Consider the following 24,662-nt stretch of genomic DNA (forward strand, 5'->3'; position numbering starts at 1 on the left):
CACTGCAGTTGCTCCAATCTTGGTTGCTACCAAGTGAGGTTCCAAGATCCACAGGAGCTAAGTTGAATTCAGTATTAATCATATTCCTTGAAATTGCTCAAAATTATTTCTCTGTGGCTCTGAAGGGTCTCAAAGTTGTTGCTCCTTTGTAAAAGTGCACAGAAAAAGATACTCACAAGCAGATCTTCATAATTCTAGGAGTGTTTTTAAGAGATGTAAGTAAATGCCCCTCCCCCAAGCAGTATGAAGAGTTGTAATGATATAGCTGATATGTGCTATCAATGGGTTTGTTGTAGTGCTTTCTGATAGCCTACATAATTTGAAATACTTAACCCTTCAGGATAGGTTTGAGGGTTTGGTTTGGTTTTTTTTTCCAGACCCTTTCTGTTAACCTGTGAAGTATTTCAGAGTAAACTACAGTTGTATAAGTACACAAGTCATTTAAAATAGAAATAAAAGAGAATTCCATTAATGCACTGTGTTTAATCAGCACTGACAAATCCAGTTTCACTAAATATAAGAGTACTGGTGCTGTCATTTTGACATACAAAATAACTTTGTCTCTATGTAGTTAATAGTTCCCTCTTAAAGCAACTAAAGCAAATTTACAGTTGAAATCAGTTAATGAGAGAGAGTGGGAGTAGATTTATTTTAAATCTACTGAACTTAAATGCTCAGTTGTTTGCTTTTTAATGATAAAACAGATCTATGGTTTGAAATGGTTTGGGGAAGTTGTGACAAGGCAGATGATGATTCAGAACTGTTAAAAGACTACAGAGGGGTCAGCTACAGTTTCTCCTTTCCAAGAGATTGGGAATGTCCCTTTGAAAATGTCTGAGAAACTCAATAGACATTGAAGATGTTCAGAGATGCTGTTAATGCTGTTAATACAGTGTTCCAAGAGCATCACAAATGAATAATGATTTGGTACTGTATTTTATTTTAGCTGCTTAATGCTGCTGTTACCTGAAGATTATAATGATTTACATAAAAACATAAGAGTTGCCATAAGGATCTGGCAAAAATTTTTTGTTGACATCCTTTCTCTGACTTTTCCATTTGCTATGGAACTTGGCTAAATTCCATATGCATCTGTTTCCTCATCAAGAGGTTTGAGCTGAAATATATTATTTCTTTCTTTGGTGGGGAACTTTACCATGTGGTTGTTTGATAGGGTTTCATTTGACCTTAGCATAAAGTTAGGTTTGGGTGGTTTGTCTGTTCTTAATTGAAGTATTGTGTTTTCAGGCATTTAGAAGTTCAAGCAAACTGAAATTGCTATGCCAGCTTGTGCAGTTTTGATCATTTGATGTAACTTGCTGTTCATGCTTGATGGTAGAATTTGAAATGACTCTTACCTAAATTAAGTATTTCAGTATCTCTGTGCAGCATGAATATTTCTTTTCTTGAAACCATTTGTCTCACAAGCATGTGAATAAGATGAGGGAAAATGGTAAGCATGATGTTCTATGAAAGAACTTAGCAATTCAGTTTTGTTAGGAAATGCACTGAATTTATGGTCATGTTAGTGTCAACTGCTTTGTTTCTGATGTTAAGGTGGTGTTTTAGCAGATAGAGAAAGGGATTGGGAGGTGCTGGTGTTCTTGGGTTTTGGCCTTGAATGAGGATCTCATGAAGTAGAGGGGAGAGAGTCTGTGAGTCTGTGTCGCTTTGCTTCAGTCTCCATTCAGTCAAGGCTCATTCATTAATACTTGGAAACTGGTGAGTTTCTTGTTGGTTTTGTTGTTGGGTTTTTTGTGTGGTTTGGTGGGTTTTTTTAAGATGTTGCTTTACACTAGATACAATTGAGGCACAAACTAAGGATTTATTGATTAAAAGTTAGGTACTTCCAATTTTACCTATGTGTTGCACTTAACTGTAGATATGTAATTTTTGTACAGAAAACAAAATATGCTTAATGGAATTCAATTGAATTCAGGGAAATTCTAACTGGTTATTTGGGCCAAGGCAATACTGACGGCAAATGTGAATTCATATGGGTTTGAGAGAGCTGATGAGTGTTTGTTTTAAGTTACATTTTGTGTGTTATTGGACTAGAGTTGAATTATGTATACCAGGGCTTTTTTTTTTTTTTTTTTTGCACGCAACACTTCTTCAGCTGTGGAATCTTTTTTCAAGGTGGTATTAGAGAGATATCAAGATATGAAGGTATCAAATGAAAATAAGGGCAGGATGTGGAAGGAAAAAAGTAAAGCTGCTCCATGTCTACAAAATACAGTAATTCCTTTTCCCTAATTAGAGCTGGACCTTCTGCCAGGATAGGTCTGCTGTTCCAGCTGGGACTTGCAGTAGGTGATATATACCATTCTTTTAATTCTCAATGGCATTGATGGAACCTGAAGCTACTTTTCTTTGCTCCTGTGTATCCTTGTTAGAAGTTGAAATGAAAGGCAATAGAGACAGTAAGACAATGCTGAAAGACAAAAAAAAAAGGGACTGACAAGGAGAGAAACCTGGGGCCTAGTTTTAGGTATGCATTTAAAACTCAATTAGGCAAACTGCTGGCATTAAAATTCTAAAATTATTTCAGATACCTGCGTTGCAATTTGAAAGCTGCTCTTGTAGCAGTTTTTTAAGGTTTTTCATTGAAGTATATAGTACAGTGAACATTAGTGTCCTTTATTAAGACTGCTTCTCATATTGAATTATTGCCCTGTTGCCCAGTGCACTGAGTTCTGGAAAAATACCTAGTAAACTCTACAGCCTAATTGATGTTCTGTTTGGCAGTGTTGGAAACTATAGATAGTTTGTCTAAGAATTGCTTCCAATCCTACCAGTGGTATCCATGGCACTAGTAAGAAAGCATTTTTAGGCGATTTTTATCAGCTTCACTTGTTAGCTTGCTTGCTACTTTAAAAGACTGCCCGAACACTATTCTGAAACTTTAAAGAAAATGCAAAGAGAAGTTTAAATGTCTCTGTGGGCTATACAGCTGCCACTCTTTATATGAAGAATGACAGGCTTCACCAGAATGTCTGGCTCTTAAAGCAGGAGACCATGATGCTGAAACACATTAGAGCAATGTTATTTATATTCTGCCAAAAGTAATTATCCTGCAAGACTTATAAATATGTGTTAGCTTTTATGTGTGTGATAAACTCTACAGACTTCCACAGAGATCTGTAGGTCTACTCAGAGTGATATATTTAAATTTTTGCAGGACTGAAGCCCAAGTGTTTGCATAAAAAGATGTTTCTAGTTGCAGGCATATGCTGATTATTCAGTAGTGTGGCAGGAGTGTTTCTTTGGGATTGGTCTGTTATGATTAGGATTGTTAGTATGCCGAACTAAAGAGTTTTATATTTAATAGTATTTCGTAAGAGTTGTTTAAAGAAATCTGTCTGGATCCACCAGTATTTCTTTTCAGTAACAGCTTCTAAGCTCCCAAGGGCTCTTACCTGTCCAAGTACCCTATTTTTAATTTCTGTGAATCCTTTACTTTTTTTTCCCATGAAGATGTATTACTCCTTAAAAGTACCTTCCAGTTAGTTACTTCAGGCCCTAAAAGTGGCTTTGTTCTATGCTGTGTCTTTTCGTCACCCTGTGACAGAAAATGAGCTCCACTGTTTGAGAGGAAAGGCCTGTACTTTGGATCTTGGCTACTAAATAGAGCAGCTTTTCTGTTCACCCCACAGCTGTTGTTAATGTTTCATTCTGCAACTGCTAAAGGATGGGCAAGTAACCATGCTCATATGAGACAAAAATATAACTCCATTAGTCAGCCAGCGTGGGTTGTTGAAGCAAAAATGCAGGCAGTATTTTCTCCTGGTGGAGAAAAATCCATCACATCCTATTAAAGTTGCCATTAGCTGACTATGGGGCAATGTACATTTCCTGAATTCATGATTGCCTGTTCTCCTTACTTTGATGGCTGTCTACTTTAAAACTTGTAATTTAGTCAAACTATTATAAGATTATGTTACATCTCTGGGGTTAATTTTATTTGACATATAATCTGTCTGGGAAAAACCCTTAAGAAATAATGATGTTAGATGCTAACTGAACCTCAAATTTCTCAAATTATTGTTGTGTGAATTGGAGAACCTCATTCCTAAAGAGGTTCCATGAGGTTTCTCAAATCTATATTGCTCTATAGAACTTCTAAGATTTAGTATTTAAACTTGGTGCTGTTAAACACAGATTTTTAAGTTTCTATCAAAGGTGGCATTGGGGGAAGGAGGGTTTTGTTTTGGTTTTTTTTTTTCTTTTTTGGGTTATTTGGGTTTTTATTTTTTATAGCTGTCTTCTGAAGGTTGAAAATGTGATAGGTTAGTGGCATCTCTGACATTCTCTTGCCAGTCAGTATTCATTATAAAGTTTAAGTGAGGGAAAGTTATAACCCTTCAACTTTCTTACACTGACGTTTGAACCCTTAAGGTTTTTGGATGTTTAATCTTCATAACATGAAGTTATGATCTAAAGCAGAACCAAGAAGATAAAAAGGTGCTCACTTTTCCTAGCTGCTTATCAATGAAAATTATTTTTCTTTGTTATTTTGGAAGTGTGACTCTTCCATCATATCTAGAGCAGTGTTTCACTAGAGGATGACTTTTTCTCTCTAAGGGAATAATGTATGTGGTCAGGCTTCTTCTTAGTTTAGTGTTTAGGGATTTTGTTAAAATCCCTTATTTCTTTAATTATGTATGTACCTTTTTTAGTGTTATATGGACAGAGTGAAATATGCAGTCTCTTAAATTGAGAGGGGTATTTAAACTTAACTTGAAGATTGAGTGGCTCTTTACAATAACACTTCTGGTGTTAGTGTATCAAACATCATAAATCATTGGTTGCAGGTTACACGTACATTAACACCTATAAATTAAAGGCAGACTAATTTTCAATTCTTATGCTGACTGACCCATGACTGTTTCCACATTGTATAGGGTATTGAAGAAGAAATGATGCAATGGAAAACTGTGGTTTAGTTTTGGTCTTTATTGCAGTAATGTTTCAATATAGACAGATCTTGAATGTATCTCCAGCTCCTTGACAGTTCTTTCTCTGGTGGTTTTCATGTTGCTTCAGGGCAGGTAAGTAGGCAACACCTTCTGCCACTTCAGTTTTGCTTGCTAGTCCCTCTAGCAAAGCTGCTTGTTCTCAGTAAGTTGTCTATGGTAGTAAAGAATCGAAGAGCATAGCAGTGAGCAGAAACATTTAATAGGAAAATTAGATGACTGTGTTGTTATACAGATATAATGACTCTACTAGTTGAATTAAACTAAAAAGTAAAAATTACATAGCTGAGGGAACTATTTTCTATCAAGTCATGTATGTTGTATAACCTAAAACGTAGTATAAAAATGCTGACAAACTTTTGTACTATTTTACATAAAACTTGGTTGCTGGACTAAAAGCTGTTGTAAAATGCAATTGTTAATTCATTAGATTGAAAATAAAATCTCTGTAAAAATAATTTTTAATTTATCAGAAAAGAATATGTGCAAGATCCTATTTCAGTGTATTTGAAGAGACAATTCTGGTTTTATGAGAGTTAAACACAGGTTTCATGGATCTAAAGGCTGTGCCTTTTTGGGAATCCTGTCAGCTCTTCACTGAGACTGAGGAGTTGAATATCAGCTCAGGTGCTGTCTTGAAGTGGTTTTCCTACTGGATTTTTGCAATTTTGTGTTCAATAAAACGTTAATGCTTTCCCTTCCTGGAAGGAAAATCCATCTTCACTATATTTCTGATTGGCCTGGTCTTGTCTGGCTGCTTCCAGGCAGTCAGGGAGGTTTCTTTTCAGAGTCTAACCTTTTTCTTTAGTCTCACTCACTAGCAGTGGGCTTATCCTCTGCATGCATTGCTCATCAACCAGACACTATTTTTTCTTCAATACAGTAATTTTCTTTATGTCAAAACCTTCCGGCACAATACATGGGAGTGTTTGGTTTTTCTCCGGACCTCTTGAAGTCGCATGTAGGCAGCTAGACAGAAGCTGGAGCATATTTCTGTGGGTATGAACAGGGCTGCTCTTATCCTTGAAGTAACATTTTCTGTTCTTCCTACTTGTTACTTGCTCTATTAGGCATAGATGTAGTAACTGGTCTCTGTGAACATAGGCATGTGGACACTGGTGTCTGTAGGCTCTCGCTCTTACCTGCTTCTCTTCAGATTAGCTTGGTAGGAAGCTTGTTTTGCCTCTTATGGATTGAGAGAGATTGCCATATGGTCTGGTACAGTTCATGTACACAACTGTGATCCAGTAGAGGAAAGGCAAACTCCCAACCCCCCTACTGCTGTTTCAGAAAGGAACAGACAGGAGGAAGTAGGAGTGAGAACAGATTTCTGGATAGATTGGTAGGCAGTGGGGTGAATTCTTAGCACTTCCCACCAGAAGTCTATTCTAATAAGCGTTGGATTTTAACTGTGTGTATGCTGCTCAAGAAGCTGGAATATTAGTATGAAGAGTAAATGCATAAATAGATTTAAAGGGATAATTTCAATTTAAAATGATAAAAGTGTTTATTTCATATCTGAAACAAGACTGTGGTGCTCTCAACCTCTAGCTTTGCAAAGTTAATCATGGCTTGTTTTTTTTGTTTTTAACTTCCATTTTTTCAAGCTCTACATTTGGCTGAATGTATGCACTACTGGCTTTATCTGGAAAATACTGCTGTAACAGTATCCTGACTGAATGAGACTTTCTTAGGGTTCACACCTAGGAAGTATGTGTATAAATAGATTCACAGGGACTGAAATATGCCAAATGCAACAGAAATTTTTTTCTTGGTTTCTGGGTCCCTTAAAGCAAAGGTGTAATGTTAGTTGTTTCCAGAGTGTACAAGAGGAACAAATGGATTTTTATGTTAGACAAGTGGCTAGGATATTGGTTATCAGTTTCAGTCTGATTTAAATCTTTACTGCTTTACTGAGTTAAAACTGTAAACAATGAAAGGGCAGTCTATTTAGAATTTTTTAAAAATTGTGTAGACTATAGAGCAACTTCTGTGGCTTTCCTGTGGATAAAAAAAATCCCTTATGCATACATGTGTCCCCCAAAATGAATATTTTAGATAAGTCTTTAAAAACCTATGCAAATCTGCATTTCTAATGATGAAATATAGTTTTGAACTGCCAATGAAAGACATAGTTTGCATTCACCTACACAACCTTGGCCCTAGATGTAAGCGGCACATGACTAAGGGTAAGTTGGGGCACTGATCTATCAGAAAAATCTTTTTGGGAGGATGAGTTTTCTGTTTTGGTTGCACAACCAGTTCCCTTTACAGTTGTATACCAATTTAAGTTAACACAAAGGAGGTAGGAGAATTGTCTACCAAGACTGGAGAAGAAAGGGGGAGGAGTTCAGGCTGGATTTAGGTGTACAGTTTTAGCTTTCCTATTATCCCATAAAAGCAAATAATTTTTACTGCAGACCTAGAGATGCCAAATCACTGATAGAACTCTACATTTATGGCAACTCAGACATCTCCTATGGATAACATCTTGCAATTAATAAGGAATTCAAAAAATGAGAGATCTATGTAGCATTTATGTGCTATGCATAGTACAGTGTACTCCTATCACGTAACTGTTCAATGGAGCATCACCTTTTAATTTGTCTCCTAGAGATGCATCGTCTGTCTGTGTCAAAATGCTTACATGAGTGCAATCTTTTTTCTTTTGAGTGCCAGTTTACTGGAAACCAGTGTTTAAAGTTTGGAATGCATGGATTTTTGTATTTGTATTATTTCCTTGCATTCTCAACAAATGCTGAATAATTTTTTGTAAATAATGATTCTTATTAAAGGATGAAGAGTTGCAAAACTTGTAGGGTTTTCATGTTTCAGGCTTTTTTTTTCCTTCTTCCTCTTTTGTAGAGGGGAGATTTGTATTTCCTCTCCCTTATGTGCTTGGCATAATAATGCAGGAACACGAACGGGGTGGGAGGGGGAAGTGGTTACAAGCAGCAGTGGTTCATGATGCCAGTAGTACTGTAGTTTGGAAAATGTATTTTACCAATAAATTGACTAATCTAGATTAAAAGCATCTCCTTTACAAGTACTTAGTTAAAAATACAGTCACTTCATTGGTTTTGGTTTTTGTTTATTGTGAATAAATGTTTTGTAGCAGAAAATGTTCAGTTGCCAAGTGAGTTTTTCTAGGTTGTTTTTAAAGGGTAGTTTTCTATTTTAGAACCTTTTTTGGGTGATATTTCCTTGAGTACTGGTGACTATGCATCAATGAAGATGAGGAGATGAATCACTTCAGGCAAATCACATTTGTTTGGTATGTATTAAACTTCTTCCAAACAGAGGCTGCTATAATTCCTTTCCAGTGAAAAGATCCAGATGGAATACTCCTAACTGTTCCTGAGACCTATGGTAGTTTCCATTCTCTTCTAAATTCATACAGTAGGACTTCTATCTTTAGTGCTAATTTATTGTAAAATTTTTGGTGTATTAGTATAAAAGTTGGACCATATATACTGTATCAATGTTTTAATGTGCAGAACAAAAGTACTCATTTATTTTATATCTGCACTGAAAATACTAGGTTTTGCATGGATTAATGATACACAGATTTAAAGCTACATACAGGTTATATGTACTTGTAATTTATTCTCTTCTTGTGATGTATTTTCAGTTGTATTTCTTGAAAATTGTGGTTTCTTTCACTACATTAATGGATGAACTTTTTAGTGTTCAGAATACCTATTTTCTGTGCTACCAGAGTTAATCCCTTTGCACCTTTTGGAATCAAGAGTGGGGTTTTTTTGTGTATTCAGTCATTACATAAAGGAAATTGTTTGTTTTGTTAGCATGTAAACTGGGCATAACCAATAAAAGGAGGGCCAAAACCTCTCACAGTAAGAATTTAGAGAAAGAAAATATGTTTCTTGGGAGGAAGAACATTTTTTTCCATTACTTTTTTACATGTTTGGTCCTCATAGTTCCTCACGTATAAAGCCAGAAAACTTGATCATTAGATTTTCTCTTTATGCTTATATTGCAGAAAAAGGTCAAATGTGCCAAACTTCGTGACTTAAATCCTAGGTGTTCAAATTGTTAATTGTTTCATAATCTTAAAATATATATGTAATGTAGATAAGCAGGCAAACTCCAACTGAGCTGTAATTTACTGATCAGGGTTGGATAATTGTACTGGATTGTACTGGAAGTTGCTCTTTCTTCTGGATTAGTCTTGATTCACATCAGCTTTCCCAGGGTTGATAACTGCAAATCTGCAGGAGCAGTGGAGAAAGTGCATGGTAGAAATAAATGATCAGGACAAGAGTACAATGGAGAGTGCTTCTGGCAACGGTGCCAGATCATATTACTTTAAAGTGTTTATAACAATAACTGTAGTGTAGGTATGCAAGTTGCCTTGGATTTATTAGCAGGAGATAGTGTAGAACTGTCAGTAGTTTTGTGTTCTTTCACAAGTCTCTGTTTAAGAAGCTCCTGAGATTATGCTGCAGAGAAGAGTTTCAGGAAAGATTAAAAGAAATCTGATTGCTCTGCATTTTCGGCTGTCTCTGCTTACTCATTGGAAATGCTTCTTAAAACCATTCTTTCCACTTCTTCATGATGCTTACCAGTTTTACACCTGTTAGAACTGTTAATATGGTTAGATTTTGATACAATAACTTGTATTTTCTGGAAATTACTTAACATGCAGTTAAAAATTATAAAATTCTATTTTACTCTGGATTCTTTTAATTTGAACCAATCTAACCAATTTTTTTCCTAAGTTAAATTCGCCTACTGCCTTTTTAATCCAGGAAAAAAAAAATCAGTGTATTGTAGGAAGCCATAGCATAACAATTACATGTCAAACAGTGATGTGCATTGTGGTTATGCTTGTCGTTGATGAAGAGCACCTAGTTTTTCCTCATGTGTCTGCTTCTTGTTTGGGAAAAGGGGATACTGTTTCCTTTCTCTTTCCTATTTCTTCTGCATCCCTTTCCCCGCCCCCCCCCCCCCACTTTATTTTTTTCCCCACTACTCTTATTTACTTGGCAGCAGACAATTTACGCCCTCAATCTTTTCATGTCACTGACTTTTGAAATGTCTATGACTTTGGTTACTTGAGTTCTGGCATTTTTAGCTCCCTCTTCTTCCCCTTAAATAACACTTGTGTAATGTATTTTTTTTTGTGTGTTTCCTAAAGAAACAACTGTGTCAGATGGTTTTTGCTTGGTATTTTTTTATCATTTTTTTATGTAGAATAGGCAGTATTAGGTTTTTACTCAGTCTTCTGTTAAAATGCCTCATATAGATGGTTGTATGGACTACTGGGCACATAACACTTCCCAGTCAACACAGGGGTGAAGAAACCAAGGATAAGCTACAAAGATATAGCTACCTAATGGTATCTAAATTTACAGTGGCAGTTCTAAATTTCCTTTACTCAAATAATTACTTCTCTTTAAGAACTTGCTGACTAAAAAAGTATTTTATCCATTCCTCCCAGTATAATTGAATTTACAGGCAAATGAATCTGTCCAGGAATTGCTGCATGACTAGAGAAGATTCTTTCTTCTCTTTCAACTCAATTTAATTTCTTGATATTTAAGCAACCAAATTTAAGAAGCAGAGCCCTCAAAAACACTACACTATTTTACATTCTGTATGTAAAGCTTGTATGTGATACATGCATTCCCAGTGTTGGGTTTTGAGCAAAATGCACGGAACTGTTAGATGAACCTGTGTGATGCAGCCAATACTTGAGACTTAAATTCTTAAACAGTGAACATTTTAGCTCAAAATTTAGAGATTGTTAGCACCACTAAAGCAGTTAATTGTAATATGCTGTTGGTCCTTTGACTTTGCTTTTCAGCCTGCATAATAAAATGCTGATTGTTTTTCTTCAGCTAATAAAACACTTAATGACTTCTCCTGGCTTATTTGAATTACTTGGACAGTATTCTTGCAGATAAAAGTACTCAAAATTCATTGTTATTTATAATAAGGGAAAATTATTTGTAATCCTCACTGTCCTGTAGTAGACCCTGTCCTTAGAGTATAAATATTAAAGGTCCTTCTGTTGCTGCAGTAAGAGCAAAGGTCTGTAACAAAACACATGGGTACTATCGAAAGAGCCAAATTGAAGTCCTTGAGTTTGATCTTCTCCATCTATACCTATTTGTCTGTTCTACCAGTTTAATTTCTCCTTATGTTTACTGAGTATATAATGTCTTCAGTCTCTCTAAGCAGAGATACAAAATTTTCTGTTTTTTCTTCAATTATCCATTATCCTTTTTAAGCTGCTGAATAGACAGAGCTTCAGTGATTATTGTAGGAGTTCTCATGACTGTCATTTGTAAAGTGTGAATTTTTTCTTATTTTTGTTTATTGCGTATTTGGTGAGAGGGTAACTTTTCTTCTGGAAAAGCAGCAAACAATGGAACTTAAATAATCTTTGTTTTGAACTCAGAGGCCTTGCACTGCCTTTGTTATGATCATACACAACCTATGTATTCATTACATGCAACTTTTTTTGTAGAAACTTGTGAAGAATAATCCTTTAGCAGTAGTTGGAATGGGGAATATAGTAAACCAAGGCTTAGTTACACATTTTTAGGGGTGATGCTGTTAGTATTCCTATGTTCTGACCTTAGGGCTCATGGGTCACCTATTTCTCTTAGACTGCTGGTTAGACTGCTAATTATTACTGAGCTTATCAAATACAATCATACAGTTATATAATGGCTCTGTGAGTTACATTATTCATGCTGATGTATGGCAAATATAAGGGGCATCCATTGAAACATTTTGTATAATCTTATTAATATTTTATTTTTCCTGGTTTGATGGATTATTGTAATAGAAATATTTGCATTTGTATTTCACCTGTTTATTTCCATTTATTTCCTCTCTGTGAAATATTCACGGTTTGTTAAAATGACAGAAAAGACTGGTCCAAACCATGAAATGTGGCGCTGTGTAGCAAGGGAATGGTAACTTCTGTTTTTTGATCAGTGGACATGCACCTTTAAAAAAGTTCTGTAAGTTCACAGGCTTCTTTCTTAAGGCTCATTCAGACTGACTTTTTTACTTTGACTTTGCATTTGATTTGTAGTCTTTCTGTTTTGTTAGTGCAGACATTTATGATTTGTCCATTTGTGTGTGTTTGAAACATCCTTTGGATGTTTTCTGTTATGGTGTTAAAAGGAGAATTAGGGATTTTCTTAGAATATGATTTACTTTGCCAGATTGCTTTCATATTGTGTGGTTGAAGTCCTTGAAAAGCCACATCAATGCAAATGTTGAGACAAGCTTTAGATTTAACAATATCAATGAATGATGCTACAATTTCAATTCACATGGGTTTAAGCACATGAATGTTATTTGTATACAGCATTCATTAGCAATCTCACAGCTCAGCAAAGCTGTTAGAGTATTTTTATAAGTGTGCATATGCTTTATTTGGTTCCAGGTTCTGTTCCTATTCTGTGCAGGCTGAATGGGAAATGCATGCCAGAAATGACCTGTACCTTTTAGAAATGTCTTTTAATGTGATAGGATTAAAATTTAGATTTTGTGTCTGCCTACCTAATAACAATATTAGGTGAGTAAGCTCAGTGGGTCTGGTGCTTTTTTCTTCCATTATGCATTGCCAAATGTTCAAGAGTATGTAGCAGCTCACCCTCTAAGCTCTGTACACCAACATGCAACTCTGAGCTTCATTGAATTAATGCTCATTTCAGATGCTCCCTGGCCCAAAGGGTCTGTAGTCCAGGACAACCTGACAGGGTAAATACAAAAAATCTGTGATGATATTTTCTGACCTGTTTGAGAAAGTATAACAGCTTTGTCCTTTATTTTTTGCTATATAAGTTCTTAGGTGGAGGAAAATAACAGCTATCTGAGCATTTGTGGAGCACTATTCCTAAATACAACAAGCAGTGGAATAAAAAGTACGCAGGTACTTGTTTGAAAATAACATATTTAGTAGTCTGTTGTACCTTAGGGTAGCTAAAGTAGTTTATAAGGAATATGTTAATTACCTTCATCTTATTTTAGTGGTCAGGAGCTTTATTACAAAATGACTTGTTGATTAATGTATTCACGCCTGTTAACAGGATTTCCGGTCCTGCCATCCATAACCTCAGTGGCTAGATGATCAGCTTTGACAATGAGAGTGATCTAATTGCACTTGCTTACTTCATACTTGGACTTTGTGAGCATATAAGACTGGAGGAAAATGGCTGTGAGAGAAAAGAGAATTTTGACCTGTCCAGATACGAATGTTACCTAAAATATTTCCATAAATTGTTGTCCCAAACTGTAGTAATCATTGTTATTCCCAGGAAAATGAAATGTGCAAATGAATCTGTAAGCTTTATTAAAAAAAAAAAAAGAAGTCTAGACTGGATGGTGCTGTTTGATGAAATGCACTGGAAGTGCCAAGCTGTCTTAGTTTCAGTGGAATCTGCCTTAGGCTGCAGTCTTGTGCTTGTCCTAAGTTTGCTGAAGAGCTCAAGAAAATGAAAAGCTTGTGTTCCATCATTTCTTTAGATGTTTCTTTGTTTTTGCAAGGTTGGAAATAAATGATAACTTTTCTCGTTAAAAAAAACCCCAAACTAAACCTCTTTCTCTTGTTTCATTTGCGACCTCATCCATCTTTCTTTACACATTTCCATGGTAAACAAATCAGAATTAATACATGGCATCAGTACCCAATAGCTTGGTAAGAAACAAGTAATGATTTCACAGAATTAAAAGAAGGTGCAGACAGTTCTGTGCTATAAATGGAATGAAGAGATTCTTGTGGATCTTCAGAAATTCTGAGGTAAGGAAGAAGCAAAAACTATGAGAATATATGCTGAGAAGGGAATTCAGGCTAGAATAAAGAGGGGATATTTCTGGAGTTATAGCTCTCAGCCTTTAAAAATGAGGCAAATTTAGAGTTTTCTGGAAGAAGCCCATTAAATTTGGAGGGTACATGAGTACCAGGATCTGACCACTTGAATTATGTTACCCATCTACCTAAAACTGGATGGAATTTAATCCAGAAGTCTTTGGTACCAGCAGTCCTGTTTGTGTACAGACGACTGTGGAAGTGGTCAAAAGCATCTTCCATGTCCAGCTTATCTCATAAACTACTACAAAGGGAAATTACATACTATATGATATTTATTTCATTCTACTACATGTATCCAAAACCTGTAGAACCATCTTTGAATGTTACTTTGACTCTTTTTAATTTTTGTGGGGAAGTGTAGAAGGAAAATAAGAATGTTTGGGTTTTTTATTTGATTGTGTATTTTATATTTGGTGCCATTTTCTAAGTACAGTAATTTCACTATAAGGCGCACCCTTTTGAGAAAAATTTTGGCCCAAACCCGGAAGTGCACCTTATAGTCTGGTGCGCCTTATGTATGGACAAAGTTCGGACATTTGCCAACCTGGAAGTGGCAGGGCTGTGGCAGCCGGGTGGAGGTGGGCCCGCGGTGCCACGGCGGCCCGGTGGAAGTGGGCCTGCGGGACCACGGCTGCCAAGTGGAGGCAGGGCTGCGGCCAGCAACCGTGCGGGGGGAGCCGGCGGCAGATCCTCGCTGCAAAAAAAGTGCGCCTTATAGTCGTGAAATTACTGTAATATACCTTGACCAGATGGTGTTACAGAACTATTTCTATTATGAAAACTTAGGCCTTCAGAAAGCAGTTTCTTTAAAAGGAGTAGAATCCAAGTATGTGTTGTGATCTCCTTCAGTGTGACAAAATATTACTTTATTTAACCAGCCTTCATGGATGATATACAGAAGTAATAGAAACTAGCTACAATTATAAAACAAGAGAAGATGCTGGGGAACAGGGCTAAAATGTATTTCATACAAATGTCAAATACATACTTTATATGTAATTTTGATGGGTTTCAAATCTTAACAGCTTCTTCATTTTTTGTATGTTCTTGTGCTTTGCAAAAGAGCTTACAGCAGCAGTCATTCATCCTTGTAGCATTGATTACTTTATATGAATATAAATATTAAATTGTCTATATTCAAATAGGAACAATAGAACCCCATTCCTACTTTTATTTTTTTTAATTATTCTTATGGTGTGTCCAAAGAACAACTCATGAGAGCAATGTCGTATTTTGACACTTGTTCATTTGTGTCTCATTTTATTTGAATTGTAGGTGCACTGTTAAACACTTCTTTTATGAACCTCTTCTACTAAATAATAATTGTAATCATGTATTTTTGGCTCTTTTAGGATTCCAGTTATCCGTTCCTATTTACATAATACTGTAAATAATAACTTTTTCCTTCTGCCATTTTGGGTTCAAGCCATTTTACTTGGTAGCTCAGGTTTCTGTAAATTGATTTTCTTCTTGTTGTGTTGTTGGTTTTTTGGGGTTTGTTATTTGAGCAGAAATGTTCCATTCAGGTTTTTTGACAAAATACAAAGCTCTTCAGTAAACCAGTGGGGTTACCAGTATCCTAAATGTAACAGCATTTGTGTGTAGTTCCTTCTGGAAATCCATGTCTTTCCTTGCAAAACTCCTCACAGAAAGAAACTTCCTAGCCATAGTAGCCTTGCACGTTTACTGTTTATTGTGAGAAATACCTCTTGCCTCTTTTTAAAGGAGAAAATTTGACAAGTCTTGCCTTCTACCAGTATAAGAGTTTGGAGTATATTCTGATTCATTGATATCATTTTGGGAGGAGCAGGGTAACAGTGATGTTAAGGAGAGCCTCATTTAGTAACTGTTATTACGGCACTATCCTCTTCATTAAAAAATAATAAGATATGCTGTCATACATTCACTTGATGTAAATTATGTCTTCTTTAGCACTTGTGCTACATTTGCATCTCCTCCTGTTTTAGGTAAGTCATTAATATTTTGTGCCAGTGGCACTCATTCTCTAAAGTTTTAGTAACAAAGATTTATAACATCAGCAGTGTACTGAGAAGGTCATGTGGTATTGGTGACATTATTTTTCTTTCTATATTGAGTCAATACTAAAAAATTGCTATCTGCAAGTAAAGCAGACTTTAACTTAGTGGTCTGACAGTACCTTTTGGTATGTACTTATGGACATGTATGTACTCATGATAACTTCTCTGGCTGGGAATTATAAAGTCTTCTGCTAGCTGTTTGGATAATAAGAACCATAAAAAGCCAAGTGTGATTCTTGTATGCTCTTCTGGTAAGGCTCCAAACACAAAAGTATATTGCACCAGAAGCTGGAGGGACTAAAGTGTATGTGTGTAAGTGCCAGTCAAAGTTAAATAGCCTTGATCCATGACCATTTCACATTTGGAGACCAGCCTGGAACTGTTACTTGGGTGCCAGCAAAGATAGTGTAATTTCATAGCAGAGTGTGTCACGATTTTTCAGAATGCCTTTTTTTTCCCTTTAGCCTTGTCAGAATTGTTTAAATAGCACAGCCACAACTCTTGCTTCGAAGTATCATGAATTTTTATAAATTAACCCATATATTTATGGGTTATATTTATGAAGTTGTATTTTATTGAAATTGCTGTGCTTTGAAATATGAAATTAAAGAAAAGAGAGAATGACTGAGATTGGAAGGCATCTCTGGATGTCATCTTTCCTGCTGCTCAAGAAAGAGTCACCTAAATCAGCTTACCTAGGACTGTGTCCAGATGGCTTTTGAAACTCTCCGAGGATGGAGACTCCACAGCTTCTCTGGATAACCTGCATCAGTACTCAGGTACTCTGACAGGGAAAACATGGCTGCTGATGTTCAAATGGAACGTCCTGTGTTTCAGTTTGTCCATTGTCTCTAGTGCTCTCACTGGGCACCACTGAAAGCAGCCTCTGTCTGTCCTCTTTGCACCCTGCCTTGAGCTATTTGTATGCACTAAGAAAATACCCACAAGTCTTTCCTTCTTCCTGGGCTAAGCAGTCCCAGCTCTCTCAGCCTTCCCTCATATGATGGATGCTTCAGTCTCTTAATCATTTTTGTTGCACTCTGCTGGACCCACTCCAGGAGCTCCATGTCTCTTGAGTACTGGAAAGCCCAACACTGGACAAAGCTCTCCAGATGTGGCCTCAGTGGGGCTGAGTAGAGACAGAGGATCCGCTTCTGTGACCTGCTGGTAACATCGTTGCCCTCCTTTGTCCCAAGGGTGTGCTTTTGGCTTGGTCCCTATGAAACTTCAGGTCCATTTCTTCAAACCTGCTTTCCAGCTTTGAAAAAATTATAATTCTAAGTATTTTTACCAAAGCTGAAAGAATCAGTTTCTCTTATGGTTCAGTTTATAATTCCACTTGCAAATTCAGGTTTCTTGATGGTAATGGTAGTAGCTGTAGAGTACTAAAAAAAACAATTAGCAAGTACAGTACAATTGCTTTAAGCAACATCTCTGAAATCACTTTTGTTTTTTTAGTCCTATATTAAAATAGAAATATGCAAATGCAGTACAAGAATGGCAATATTTAATATGAATTAGGAGAGGAAACACTTGCATACTCTTGAAGCTAGGTTAAAATATATGTAAAGACCAAGATGACTGCTTCCCCACTATCCCCAAAATCTCTTCCCCTTTTTCTCTGGGAAAATTATTTTGGCAGAAAACTGTAAATATTCATTCTCTTCTGCTTGGCTAATGGAATAAAGGACAAATGTAGTAACATTTGTTATTTTTCTTGTCTTGATATTAAATGTAAGAAATACCCCAAATGATCAAAGTAATTTATTTTTCACCCAAAAAAAAAAAATCACGGTGGTGAAATTACAATTGTGTTCCTTCTCAGCCACCAAAAGCAGACTTGTTCCTTAGTTGTTGAGCTGAAGGTCCCAGCCTGTCTTGGCCAGTGACGTGCTTCCTGACCTTGCACAACAGTTCAGTCATCCAGCTCATAAGTCAGGGCCCAAGAGCCTTGCAGTGATACAAACACACAGCTTTTGGAGGGAGGAGAGAGCCTTTAAAACGTCTTGTCAGATTTTAATGCTTGATGCTCTTAAAATGCCTGCTGCTGGCAGGCAAGGACTGTAGGTCATATCTTTCCTGTCAACTTACGGTTTTTAACCCTTTGATTTTGCCCCTAATGCTTTCTTACAGCTGCTTAATTCATCCCACTTTAGATTTTGATTTTGGTATAATCAAATATTCATTTGAGTATATTTTTAGGATGAAACTTCACAAACATTTTTATGATGTATCTTAAAATAGCTTTGTTTCAGGTTTGCTAGGTATAGCACTCAGATACATGCTGTACTACTCAGTAAGTCTTCACTGCTAGAGGGGAAAAAAGTGTAGATAACCTTTTTTTTTTTTTTTCCTTTATTCCAATTTATAATTCCCCTTAATCACATAAAAATACTATACTCTTATCTCCCACCTGAGGCACTCAGATATTAGAGAGATCTGTTTCCTTAGTTGTTAAAAACTGGTCTTGGATTCCAGTGTTGTCTTCCCCAGTCTTACTCATCCTCAGTACTGACTTCAAGAAAGCAACATGCTGCTTTGGCCAAAGTACCATTTCCTTTAAACCTTGCTCTGCCTCAAGAATTTCTAGTGGCCACAACCAAAACCAGGGAGTCTCAGAAAAGGTTGGCTTCAGTACAGTAGCTTTGGACCTGCTCTTGAAATGCTGCTCTTCATGCTCCATTCCACATGCCTATGGTAGCTCTGGTAAAAGGCTTTGTAAGAGCAATGCTCAACTGATTGCCCTGTTTGTTTGATTTTTCTTTTGTTCAGGTATTCCTGATAAAGCTGCTAAACATGCAAGAGTAGGTAAAAACCTTAGGCTTAGCCTTGTCTGACCTTTTTCCCACCACTAAGGTACACCAGCAGTTATTTGTTCTAAAGTTCTATAATGCTTACGGATACAAGACTTTCCAGCACTTTCATAGCACCACTAGTGTGACAGGCAGATCCTGGTTTGTTTGCAGAGGATTTTGGAAATGGGAATCATTCATAGGTCCTACTACATTCTGGTTAATTGCAAACGAGCTTTTGTTGTTGCTAAAAATAGCTATTGTTACCAATTGTGAGTTCCATTCAAATATAAAAAATATTAAACAACAGCCACCAACAAAAACATGAAACTAAAAATCTTTGTAGACTTAGGCATTGTTACAGGTACAGAATTTTTCTAGTCAATCTACAGGGTGGTTATATAGAAAAATTGGCTTATTTAAATTTAAGAGATTGTTCATTAAATATTACTTTGGGGGGAATTTTATTTTGCACTAATGCATTGGATTTAATAATAGTTTCTAAAATATTTGAAAGGATAAATGTTTAAAACATTCCTTTGGAATATATGGAAACCAAATCACAAGGTTGTTAACTAGACCAGACCAGACATCTCAGTATAGGATGGGGGAAAGAACCCCAACACTGACAGAGAGCTCTGGTGAATGGATGTTGCTTAAGCCTCTGTCTTTGCTTCTCCTTGGCAGTTCTTGGAAAGAAAATGGATGTGGAATGTGAACTTCCATTTTAAGAAAAAATTAATGTTGTAGTAGGTTTTCTCATGTAGCCTAAGGGAAGTTCTCTTTAACTGAACTCTTGCTGCAGTCGATTGATACACAAATAAAAGCTCTAATATTCAGATTTATGACCAAATTTATAGAGTGAATAACTTAAAAGATAAATTTGTGGTTCACTTAAATTGAGAATAGTAAAGACAGTTTTTAGGCTTAACCAATCGTTGCATCCTATTTCGTATTGGTTTAGAGGAGAGTCCTGGTGTCCTCAGTTTCTGTCAGAAGAGACTCTTTGAGAGAAATGAGATGAAAGACTACCTGTGTAGGAAGTGTACAACTACAGTCTGACCTTAGCTCCAAGTGAAACACAGTGGTAGAGACCAGTGAAAGAATGATTCAGCTTTCAGTAATATTATTAAGCGTCGAGATGTAGCCAGTTTTATTTGCAGGCATTAGAATTGTGATAGATGCGTACAATGAAGGATTGGACTTTAATATATTTGTCTGCTGTGTTTGAATACTTAACTAAAAGATGTTGGTAAAGAAATAGTGAGCAACATTGACTGAACTGTCATTTTAACTATGAGATTTAGAGAGAGGAGGGGGCTTTTCTCAGAGGCAGCAAGCAAAATTCAACTGCCTATAAGCTAAAAATTTATAATTTTGTACAATTTTCTCTTTTTCCAACCGTTATGTATTTAAGCTTTAGATGCTTGCTCATATATATATATATATATACACACACACACAAGTGAATCATTTGTGAATCATACGTGTGTGTGAGAATGTAATATATTAATTACGCAAAAAAGCCTACCTTTGTTATTTTGGGGATTTGGGGGGGGATGTTGGAAATAAAGCAGTGCTCTTTTAAAAGTGCAACGGCTTGGTGAAGAGTTTTATCTCAAATGCAGAAGGAACAAGTTTGATCTCTTCTAATATTTCCTCTTCAGCCCTTAAATTTGACATCACTGGTGCTAAGTGGCATAAGTACTTAAACTCTCAATCAGGAATATGTTGCAGAAAGATAACACCTTATTTTAAGGTGTTGAAATGTTCAGTCATCGACTGCTACATTCATCCAGTAAACTGTACTTTAAATGTAACATAACATCCTTGGCAAACCATGGGGTTTTCCAAGTGGTGTAGTGGCAAATGCATCACCAAAACTAAAAGTTTTCACTTAATTTAAAAGAAAAAAACTGGGAGCAGAGAGAGAGGGAGGTGACTAAAGTCTCTTTTTCCAATACTCTGAAATTTGGCTTTTAAGTAATGGCATGATAATAATTTGTTTATTTTATAAAAATACTAAATGATGGAAAAAGATGTTAGATTGTAAAATGCAAGTAATTTTACACACAATGCAGATACAGGAGAGAAGCGGCAAGTAGACACTGCAAATATGGATTTTAAGTAGTTGAAACTGGTTCTGTTTTCAACCCCTGCAGTGTGTGTCCTGACCTACCCTTGCAAAGGACAAGTTATATGCAGGGGGAAGAGGGATAGATGAAGGGAAGCAGGGTTTCTGGCTAGAAGCCTGTTCTTGTTTAGCTTTCAGAGACAGAAGGCCTGACCTCTTTCTGTTTTCTTGTTCTCTTTTCTGTGCAATTTCATAGTGGCTGACTGGTTTCGTGATTAGTCTAAAATAAATCAGGAGTTGATTCTTATTCTCTTTCCGGCCCTCTAGCTACATCATTGAGTGTAAAGTTTTTAGAAGAATATGAGTTTGATTTGGCAACTATATTCTCTGGTTAAGCCTCTTTACAAAAGATCTTGAGCTCTGAGAAGTCCTAATGAAGGCGTAAAAATACGGAGGAACGTTTTTTAGAGAGTGGTCTTAAATTGTTTTCTTCTAGGTGATGTGTTTATGAAAAACCAATGTTAATTATTGTGATCCTGGTTGTGGGTTTGTTGGTTTTGTTATGTTTTTTTACTAGACTTAGGTTGTTTATGGAAAACTAATTTCTTCTTTTGCTTCTCTTTCAGTAATAGTTATGCACGAGTGCGAGCTGTGGTGATGACCCGGGATGACTCAAGTGGTGGATGGTTACCACTTGGAGGGGGTGGACTAAGCTGTGTCACAGTCTTCAAAGTCATTCCCCAGGAAGAGAATAGCTGTGCTGATTTTCTTATCCATGGAGAACGACTCAGGGATAAAACGGTAGCAATTTGCATCCATTTAACAATCATATTAAAACTATGTGGGACATAAGTATAGATGCTTGCTTATTATTGCTTGTAGACTAATAAGTAAATTTGAAGTAAATTTATAGTCTGTCTAATGCTGTTGCTGAACTTTTCTATATCAATGATGTGTACCAAAAGAGCCAGTTATTTGTTTTAAATATAATACCCTGCTTTTTTAGAATCAACCACATTGATTTTTTTAGAAACTCTCCATCCGTTTTGGTAAAAATTTTGCAATTAATTTTTCTTCCAATGGAAGATTAAAGTATTGTTTCTATATTTAGGAGGAGTGTTGGAAATGAGAATTTTATTAAGAACATGAAATCAGGTGGAATTCCTTAGTAGTGATTTGGTTAGCTGTGGAATATGGCTATGACAAAAAGAAGCCATTTTACATGAGAACAACTTTGAATTGAAAAACAGCATGAAGCTAACAGGTCCAAGAATTGACCTGGTTTGATGAACACATAGACAATATTCATTCATCAGCTACCTTACATAAAATACCAGTAATAAAAGTCCCTTAAGAGGCTTCATGAAAATCAACCTCACAAAAGGAAAACTGGTGTAGGATCTCAGCCATTTCTACATGCAAACGTAAGGGAGACAAAATAGGCTTACTAAGGATTGTTTGGTTACTTGAGTGGCAAACAGATTTCTCAATGGTGCTGTGTCTCACTGTGGAACAAAGAAGTGGAGAAGGCACAAAAGCTCCATCTTCGTGACTTTTATCAAGAATTTTTTCTTTTCTGCAAATGAACTTTGACTCCTCTGTAAGCTTAAAAGTAATTTTATACTTCTTATACTGTACTACTGACCCTTCCTCAAGCACACCAGTTTCTCCCCTGAGGCAGGACTGCTGAGTTTTCTGCCTTGACTGTGACTATTGTAGGAAGAGAGCATATAAATAGAAATTCTGCTGACTCAGTTGTTTCAGTGGGGCGTAGCGCTATTAGCAGAGTACCCTGTGTTCCCGCATAGCTACGTGCACCTGCAGTTCCTTCCTCACTTAGCAGTAGTTCCCTTTAGCACTTTTTTTAGCCTTGTTGAGGCTCTTTCTGAGAAGCTTAATTGCATTTAGAGATACTTGATAATTTTTTCTTAATACTTGGAATGTTCACAGCTTGCCTTAAGAATAATAAAATGCTCCAAACTAGAGACTGGCTTAATGTTTTGCCTGCATGCATATAAATATATCCGGCCATCAGTGTTCTGATCTGTTTGCAGTGTCCTCTCTCCCATTTCCCCAGGCAAGACTTGTTTTGTTTCCACTTCTGGTAGAAGGTTTTAAATGTTTCTCCCCCTCTTCCTGTCTAAAATCAAGCTCATGATAGCATGGATATGTTTTCCAAACCTTTATTGTCTTGAACAGTTTGTTTTGTTTTCAGTTTTTTGTGTGTGTCCCATCCTGTGTCCATCTGTCTTCCTTGTACTTGCCCCTCAAATGTGACCTAACTAGTCTGTCAGGGCAGATTGTAATCTTGCTGTAGTTCTGGGAAGTTTCTGTTGGAAGCCAGCCCCTCGAAAACACGGGATAAAAGGTGGAAGTGCAGCTTTTAACATCTCTCCTGTGTATATTGAATAAAGCTCAGGGAACTAACAAATATAGATTTAGGGTGTGGAGAAGAACACTGGAGAGCCAGTAATTCTTTCATAACTGAATGAAAGGTCACTGTGTATTCATGTATTTCTACAGACTTCAGATAATGCAGTTATATGCTAATATGTAATGAATTAACCACCAAGTAGTATATGGTATGCAACAAGAGCCCACTTGGCACAGAAGAGTCAAGATCCTACACCAAGATACATGATGACAAAATTAGATCATGACACTTACTTAAAAGGGCAGAAGATAGCAGGTACTGAAAGAGAAGTTCTTTTGGGCATGTCACTAATTCTAAAACTGTTCTGATCATTATGCTTTCAATATGATTAATGGTTTTTACATTAATTCTTAGGATATTCCTGTGTTCAAGCATAAATTTTAACTTTTTCTTTAATGAAACCAAAATTTGGGGTTTTAGTCCAAACAGAAGTGACATGTGACTATTATATTTCATAATAATTATATATTTTATTTTTTTATTTAAAAGTAAAGCAAAAGTGGAAGTTGCTGTGTTTGCTATTGAGTAAAACCCAAATATTTTGATCATCTTCAGATTTTACAGAAGCGTTATGCTGAATCTACTGTTTCTGTGCACCAACTTCCCTCTAGTCTCATTTTAGAATGCCCTTATTACATCTCAGTGCCTGAATAATCTTTGAAGTTAGCATGCTGTTTAGTTGGTTGCTCTGCCATTGTATTTGAAAAGAGAGCGTAATTTTTTCTTTTTAAAACTTCCTAAACAGTTTCTAACATTTTAGCTATTCAGACTTTGAGTACGTGTCTCTTCAGGAATGGTTAATTAATAATCTACTGTAATATCTACAAGTCACTTGGACCATAGTTTCCAGTTCACTAACTTTTTGCAAGGTACACACAGCTGTTTCTGAAAATACTTCTGTGGATTAAAAGAGAAAGTCGTTTTTATAAATTAACTTCCCCACATTATCTAAAGTCACATTACACATTGCTAAAATACCTTTCTAATCAAGATTATATCTTTATTTTCTCTGGCAAATAAGTCTCTTCTTTTGTGAACTGGCCTAGCTTCCAGAAAATGTACAGAAATTCTCTTATCCTGGAAACCTAGAGTGTGGAACTTGGAATACTTTTCTGTGATATGGAGAAGCATAGATTTTGAAATATCTTAGGTTAGAAAGTAAATGGAGTTCAGATCGATGGCTTTTACCTAAGATAAATGTGAATCATGATGCCAGTATAACTACTTAACCAATGTGTCAGCAGAAAGGTGGAATTCTCTCCCAAAGCAGCTTGAAATCCATAGGTGAGGTATTTGATGGAGGTATCTTCCAGATGCCTCTTAAATGCTTATACTGAAGAACTAATTAACTTTATTTGCTGCTTCTGACACTACATTGCAGTTCCATTCCAGTGTGCCAGATCTTTCCGTGTATTTTATAGGCTATACAGGCATTTAATTTCAACTATGGATCTCAGTCTGTAAGTCAACTATATAAATTAAATACTCCGGAA

General features: G+C 36.2%; 1 protein-coding gene across 2 annotated transcripts in view; it reads left to right on the forward strand.

Moving 5' to 3' along the window:
- SPRED1 (sprouty related EVH1 domain containing 1) overlaps positions 1-24,662 on the forward strand; it is a 60,020-nt gene that overhangs the window by 12,201 nt on the left and 23,157 nt on the right. For both annotated transcript variants that reach the window (XM_033062405.1, XM_033062406.2), the window contains exon 2: positions 21,362-21,536. In XM_033062405.1, the coding sequence (XP_032918296.1) occupies positions 21,362-21,536 (175 nt within the window). The remainder of the gene's footprint in view (positions 1-21,361; positions 21,537-24,662) is intronic.

This window comes from Catharus ustulatus, chromosome 6 (genome assembly GCF_009819885.2).
Source record: "Catharus ustulatus isolate bCatUst1 chromosome 6, bCatUst1.pri.v2, whole genome shotgun sequence".
NCBI lineage: Eukaryota > Metazoa > Chordata > Aves > Passeriformes > Turdidae > Catharus > Catharus ustulatus.